Genomic DNA, 7,935 nt, shown 5'->3' with positions numbered 1-7,935 from the left:
GCTCGCCAATGAGGACACATTTATGAATGAAGACATTGATTTTAGCAAATAAAATACTTAAAATACTACACATTGTCCCTTTAAACCTGATCCCCAGGTTAGTGGAGCTCAGACTACTATCACAAAACAACATAATCAGGTTGCAAATTTAATCCCTTTCCTTAATTGATTATTGGTAACATTAACAATGAATGAATGAATTAATCATAATTAAAAGTTAGTTGCATCAAAACAGTACTAAATGCGTTTTTTCACCAATCAAAGCTTTATTTCCACAGCAACATATTGCATATTCCCCTACAGCACTTCATAGTCTATGAAACATACAAAGACCTAAACATAACCCAGTACAAAGGCTAAGTCCTTGCTGCAGCGGCCATGGATTTGAAATCGCCCAGTGGCTCTTTGCTTCGTGTCGTCCCCTTTCTCTACCCCTCTAGTTTATCTTCAGATGTCACTATCCAATAAAGGAAAAAAGCTCCAAAACAATCTGAAAAAAAGATACATATAATTACAAGAAAAATGCTCAAAAACAACTAAATGTAACACTGCAACAGAAAACCACAACCTATCAAATGTCTCATCCTACTGATAGCTAGAATGTAATAGGGGACTACATGTTGTTTGTATTTCAGATATTCATTTGATAGTCGTATCACTTCTTATTCAAATTCTAAAAGACATTCATCAATTATCTACTCATCATTGTCATCCCCACAATATACTGTAGAAACATACAACCCAGCACATATACATAGATCCACATCTACATGCATGCAACACCAGTACACATATTAACAACAAAAAGCAATGCACAACACAGACATTGCTTGTACCACTGGCTCTGTTGGCTGTGAATTATTATGTGGATGTGAGATTGTCATACATTTTCTTGAAATTCAAAGTGCAATATCAGTATGTATATGTTTTGGAACCTCTGCTTATGCCAAGCAGACACAAGTGAGGTGAAAAATATAAAAGTGTAAATACAAATATACTGTATTGATTACGAAGTTCCAAAAAACACACTGCAGGGCCACAGAATATGACAAAATCATAAAGCATACAAAACAGAATGCCAGCTTCTAACAGATAAAGGACAATTTTTAGTCTTTTGTTATAGTGAAATAGTAATATGTTGTTGCATGGCAAAAGAAAATGTTAATTTGTCCCTTATTAATTGATCAGTAATTTACAAAATGCTGCATGTAATGATAAATCAGTGTTTCGTGCCTTTTTAGTTGGCCAAAAAGGTGTACAAAAAAGCTGAAGAAACCAAATTTATAACACACAAATTAAGATAAGATGGACTTTTTTGATGCCACACTTGGGAAATGTACTCACTACAGCAGCTCAAGATACAACACAAACACAATAGATAAGAAAATACACAGTAAATTAAAAATGGAAAGAAAAATATAAGATGCCTAAAAAATAGGAGTAACATGTACACTATGTACAGCTTTTTATATACAGATGTAACAGAAGGAAATTTCCCTCCGGGGAAAATAAAGAGTATCTAATGCCTACTGAACGTAATGATATGGTGCATGTAAACAAAATCCTGTCCTGTAACTAAAAGATTAAAAATGGTATCAATATGAATATAGTAACTGTGTTCTCTCTCCCTGCAGTCTGTGGAAAACCTTCCTACAGTGTTTGGCAGCAACAGTAAGGCACAGACAGCGGCCAAGACAGTGTTTGACCTCGCCCATCGGCATGGCAACATCCTTAGGGAGGGCTGGAAGAACATCATGGACTCCATGCTGCAGCTGTTCAGAGCCGAGCTCCTGCCCAAAGCCATGGTTGAGGTCAGGACTCCATTTCTAAACTGCACACACTCTTTTCCATTCTGTGTGTGTTCTGAGTGATTGGATGATATCTGCTTTGTTATGAGGCTACACATACAGTCTGTGGGTTGTGCTTTCTGTTTGAAAGAAAGAGACTGCATTCTGCATGTTCTGCTGCCACCTAATGTTCAAACTCTGTGCTTGTTTCCTCAGGTAGAGGATTTTGTGGAGCCAAATGGGAAGATTTCTCTTCAAAGAGAGGAAACGCCTTCAAATCGGTATGCACAAAGCTAATCATTCTGAAGTGCTTTTTAATTCCTAAAAGAAGAAACCAGCTTTCTATATAATAAGGAGAAATGTATTTCATAAAACAATCATTAAATTTCCCTCCTCTGTCGCACGGCAGTGGTGAGTCGGCAGTATTGAGTTTTGTCAATTGGTTGACATTGAGTGGAGCGGAGCAGTCTGGACTCAGAGGACCATCCACAGAAAACCAGGAGGCCAAGCAGGCCGCCATCCTCTGCATTAAGGTAAAGTTATGATTTATGATTTATAAGAAAACATTTATCCGGGTGCCTGGTAGAGCTGCGCCCCATGTACCAAGGCCGAGTCCTTGCTGCAGCAGCCAGGGGTTCAACTCCAACCTGTGGCCCTTTTGTGGTCATCCCCCCCTCCTCTCCTCCCCCTTCCCTGTGTATCTCAAGCTGTCCCTTTCAAATGCAGGCCAAAAAGTCCCCCTAAAATATATATATATATATATAATATATATAAAGACATTTATCTGTCATTATCAAACTATTCCCATCCTAAGCAGCTTTTGATATAAATAAGTTTCAGATAAAGTCTGAAATATGGTAGGGTTGTGTATGAGCAAGAATTCGGCGATAAGATGCAGTGGGAAAGAAAACGGTTTTTCATCCAGTCCCTGTAACAGCCAACATCATAGCTCTCAAGTTTATATTGAGTGTCCACCAATTCAGAAGGTTCGCTTGGTTTGATCCCCCGGCTCCATCCGTCACACCTTCAGAAAAGTATCCTTTGAGCAGATACTGACCTGTGTGTGAATGTGTATGAAATGAAGTTAGTTCTGTTCGAATGGACTTGCCATCGTCTGTGAGATGAATGTGTGTGAAAGGTGAATGTGGCACGTAGTTGTAAAAGCGCTTTGAGTGGATCGGAAGACTAGAAAGGTGCTATACAAAGTACAGGTCCATTTACCATTTACCAATATCTTACATCCACTCCTACTCCAACAGTTGGGGTTAAAATACAAAAATCAATCCAATATCACAAAACCAATAATTGTATATTTTTTATTACACCCCTGCTTCAGTAGATGAATGGAAATACATAGCTTACACTACCTTACATAGACGCAATGACTAGGTCTCTCACAATAACTACTTTTGTTAGACGATGTATTGTCCCAGAAATAATTGTAGTGAACAATATTGTCATTTTAAGACCATTTTATTCCACTGATATAATGATGAGCACAATAATGCACCCTTTCAAAGAGCAATAAATCGAGCTGAATGTGATTTTTTTTTTTTTTTAAATATCCTAAATAAATGAAACATAAATAAAAGGGTTAGGGTTAGTGATTCCTTCCACAGGTAATATAGTAATGTTAGGGATAACCCTGCTGTTTATTCTGGAAGGCTGTTGGCTAAGATGTTGTATATTGTGACAATATTGTGACAGGCGATGAGAGTGCTACTGGACAAGATTGTTTTTTCCAGGAAACTTTCATAGGAAATATTTACCTTATATTTTTGTATTTGCCTTTTCTTTCATGCATGTGAAAGCATGTGTAGTGAAGCCCTCTGTGGTTTAATTTAATGATTGCATTATTTGTACAATACTTTCTCTTCTCTAAATATCCAAAGAAAAAGAATTCAAATAAAGGTTTATAACTTTCATCAGCTGTCAAAACTTGACTTGCTTTGTTTCATTAGTTCTGTTTTTACTTTGGTCTTAAATATCTTAAGCTTGTTGAATCTTTTAAATTTGACTTTTTAAAATCTGTGTAGGTGCTTTGTGTATGTTAAACCACCCGCCACCCTTTCAGATCTATTTGTGTAAAATGTGTCAACATGGCTGAGGTTTCTATTTCTCTCTTTCTAGCAATGTGACCCAGAAAAGCTGATCACAGAGAGTAAATTCCTACAGCTGGAGTCTCTGCAGGATCTAATGAAGGTTATTATTATTTTTACCAAGTTATAATTGTCTGGTGTTGATTTTAACTTCCTGTGTAGAAGTATTTGCTTAAAGTGATTGTGGGCTAGTGTGGATAAATATGTAATAAATGGCATTAAGACAACAAACCCGACTCTCCTCTTAAGGCTTTGATATCAGTCACCCCAGATGAAGAGACTTATGATGAAGAGGATGCTGCGTTCTGCTTGGAGATGTTGTTGCGGATTGTTCTGGAGAACCGGTAGGAAGGATAATCAATAGTACCTTCACAGCAAAGACATTTGTGTTGTCTTAGTTATTTTTAACAAAACATCTCTTCTGTGTGTGTGTCTGTAGAGACCGTGTGGCGTGTGTGTGGCAGACAGTGCGTGACCACCTTTACCATCTCTGCGTCCACACAAACGAGAGCTGCTTCCTGGTGGAGAGGGCCGTGGTGGGACTCCTTCGACTCGCAATCCGCCTGCTGCGGCGAGAAGACATTAGCTCTCAGGTACACCAAACGCACACTGATGTACCTGGACACACACTGCAGCACAGTTAGTGTGATGTTACAGGCTGAGACAATCACCTGAGCTCAGCAAACTGTCCCACTGGTTACACTGAAAGGTCAGTTTCAACCAAATTGGTGTTGGTGCAAAGCCATGTGACTTATTGATGCCCTTCAGCAGCAAGTGCTGTCTACCCTTTCTTATATCAACAATGACACACCAGTTTTCCCCTTTGTCATAGATTCCCCTCCACGCACAACACCACGTCATACCACCCCACCTTCCCCCCACACCACAATAGTTCATTTGAAACCCCTTTCATGTCTTCACCCTACACCCTTCCCCCTCTCCCTATACACCACCTCCCTTTAGTTATCCTTCCACTGTTCCCACAATCACCCTCCCTGATTTGGGCGAATCAATCCCTTAATTCAGTAGTATGGGAACACTTTCATCCAGTTGCTGCAACCGCTATGCCCACAGAGAGGCTGTGATAGCAACACAGGCAGAGGGAGTGTGACACAATGACTCTACTATATCTTTACATAGAGAATAGATTATTTGCTGCTCTATTAATGTCATATATAACCTTGAAAATCTTTTAAATGTAACTCATGCAGCCTTTGCAGCTGAGGACGTGGGCCTGTCTTTGATTCGTGGCTGTTTCATTGGATTTTATCAGCATACTTTCACCATATATTTATGTCAAAAGTCTACTGAATTTCAGACCTTGAGCCAAGCCTTCTTGATCAAGCCTGTGCACTGATTAGTTCCCCTCTCCCACTCTTATATTAATCAGGAGAACTGCAATGTCATAGCTCACTCATTGGCGAACCTGGCACTGTGCTTTTGTCAACAAAATGGAGCATTATGTTCAATATGCTAGCTAATGAGGGATGCTTAGGATAGAGTAGTTCTGGCTAGTAAAAAAGACAAACTCAAGTATGAAGCCATATTTTAGCAAAATATTAGTGTTTGGAGCATGCAAAGCCTTCAGATGGACTGTGGAGAAGTTAGCAAGGCAGAAGAGTTGCTACTGCCCTCTGTGAAGCTACAGTACAAACTTTAAAAAGCCATCCTTCAAGTCTACTTGAGTGCTTGATCAATGAGGGAAACATGTTTCTTCATTTACATGAACACACGTGCTGTAGTTTATTTTGACAGGGACTAAGCATACTGGTTTTTGGTGGATTTGTTGACACATTAGACAAATATGCAATAACAAAACCAGCTTTTTCTTCTGACATGACAAATTGAATTTAACATTTTTCACCAGGGTCATAAAGCTAATCTTACATCAGCCATTGAAGTCAGGGGGTCACTGACAACAGGGATGAGTCATGTTATCACGTTAACTTTGATGACCTACAGTACAATATAGTAAGACTTTCAAAGGTAATAATTATATCCCTGGATTGCACTAGATGTTGATGTTTTGTGTGCACTCTACTTTTACAATTGGAACACTGTCTGAACACTAATATACTGAAAACTCCTCCATTGTGTCTAAACAAAGACTTTGCGAGATGTGTACTGATAAGCAGGTAATTTAATGCTGACCTGACCTCATATTAAGAGCCTGGCCTACATTTAAAGCCATAATCTAATACTGAGCATGAACATCTCAGCATTGTTTTTGCTTCATGTTTGGTTGCATGTAAAAAGCAGTTTGAACTCTTAATATAACATAATCACACTAGCCTATTTTTACAAATGATGTGACAGTGGACAGAAAGGAATATTAAAGATGCATGTTTCTACATATGTTAATGGGTGCAGCAGAAATACTCCACACCACTGTATAAACATCTTTCTCACTTTTTTCTAAACAAATTTTAGATGGATTTCTTAGAATACATTTTCACTCAGGGGAGTAATTGTAATGTTTCTGACCATGACTGTGGGCCTGGAAATAGTAATAAAATAGTAAAGGAAAAAACAGAGAGAAAACAAAGAGAAAACAGTAGGAAATGTGAATAAAATTGCTTGAATCATTCACTACTTTTTAAGGTCAACAGCCACTCCAGCCAAACCAGCCACAACACAACTTTTCAGTCTTTATATTAATCAATGAAAACAAAATTAGATCAATAAACATAATTATGGTATATCTCCTGATTATATTGTAATATAACTGAAGACTACTACTATATTGCTCTTCCAATTGTTTGGGTACATTATTTTGTTCAGATCTACCAAAAGGAAGGTAGAATTGAAGGAGATCACCACACTTATACTCCAGGCCTGATCTTTCTCTCTCCCTGTGCACCCAAAGGTTCTCCTCTCCCTGCGTCTCCTGCTGATGATGAAACCTCATGTCTTGTCCCGGGTCAGCAGGGAGGTGGCCTACGGCCTTCACGAGCTGCTGAAGACTAATGCGGCCAACATCCACTGTACAGACGACTGGTACACACTCTTCTCCCTGCTGGAGTGCATTGGGGCTGGAGTGAAACCTCCCGCCTCCTTCCAGATCACCACCACCGCCACTGACAACGACACAGGTTCAGTGCTTCTCTCATCAGCACCTTGTGATTCCAAAATTACACATGGTTTGAAACTGCTGTTGTAAAACCTCCACAACCAGTGTGGAAATTAATATATTTGTCCTCTAGATTGAAAGCAAATTCGCTTCAATAGGGTTGCTTCTAAGATATGATGTCTTAAACTTAAACTTGAAATATTGAGGTTACTCAGAATGATAAACGGACTGCCAATATTTCTCAGATAAAAACAGAGTGATTTCTGTGGATAATCCACAGTAACTGGGACATTTCTCTGTCGCTACCATTTAGGACTCTAATATGATGTATTAGCCACTTGGGGGAAGTATACATAGTTTATATTTGACCACTTTCACTCCGAAAGCAAGATAATAAAATCTACAAAAACTATTATATACATTGACAACAGAGGTGAAATATGAAAATGTCGGGGGTTTGGGGGTGTGCTGGGCAGACCTGGACTGGAAAAAGAAGTTGAATTTGTGCAATTGATGCATTGAGTGAGAAACCACATTCCTTGCCCCTGCTGCAGAGGAAACCAGAGATATCAGAAAGGGGAAATTATGTTTGTAGTAACCAAATCAAGATCTTAAAAGGTCATACAAATTGATTGAATTAATGAAATAACATAACTAGTATAAAGTTGCATTTTTTTGTTTCACTTTTAAACAGAAGAATTTGTATTTATCATGCTACAAAACAAAACCCGCATGGAGCAAATATCAGATTTCCTTCATAGCCTTGCTATGAAGTGCTTGTCATCCATCAAAACAGCAAAATGCTCTCTCGGTTTCTCTGAAGGACATTTCTACTGGCTGTTTCTTTGCAAAGCTAAACTGCAAATAGGGTTGAGTCTCCCTCTCATGTCTTTTGTCTTTTACAAAACACACCTGCATGTATGCATATCACATTTGATAGACATAACATGATGTTGTCAGAAAAATAAATACTCAAGTA

At 38.6% G+C, this 7,935-nt stretch overlaps 1 protein-coding gene across 5 annotated transcripts in view; it reads left to right on the top strand.

Moving 5' to 3' along the window:
- The window catches only part of gbf1 (golgi brefeldin A resistant guanine nucleotide exchange factor 1), an 85,860-nt gene that overhangs the window by 66,401 nt on the left and 11,524 nt on the right, over window positions 1-7,935 (top strand). For all 5 annotated transcript variants that reach the window (XM_035663158.1, XM_035663156.1, XM_035663157.1 and 2 more), the window contains 7 exons: window positions 1,635-1,811; window positions 2,004-2,068; window positions 2,197-2,320; window positions 3,918-3,989; window positions 4,136-4,230; window positions 4,326-4,479; window positions 6,753-6,978. In XM_035663158.1, the coding sequence (XP_035519051.1) occupies window positions 1,635-1,811; window positions 2,004-2,068; window positions 2,197-2,320; window positions 3,918-3,989; window positions 4,136-4,230; window positions 4,326-4,479; window positions 6,753-6,978 (913 nt within the window). The remainder of the gene's footprint in view (window positions 1-1,634; window positions 1,812-2,003; window positions 2,069-2,196; window positions 2,321-3,917; window positions 3,990-4,135; window positions 4,231-4,325; window positions 4,480-6,752; window positions 6,979-7,935) is intronic.

This window comes from Morone saxatilis, unplaced genomic scaffold, assembly GCF_004916995.1.
Source record: "Morone saxatilis isolate NCDOM2014 unplaced genomic scaffold, NCSU_SB_2.0 Contig19, whole genome shotgun sequence".
NCBI lineage: Eukaryota > Metazoa > Chordata > Actinopteri > Moronidae > Morone > Morone saxatilis.
This window is presented reverse-complemented; position numbering and strand designations above follow the sequence as displayed.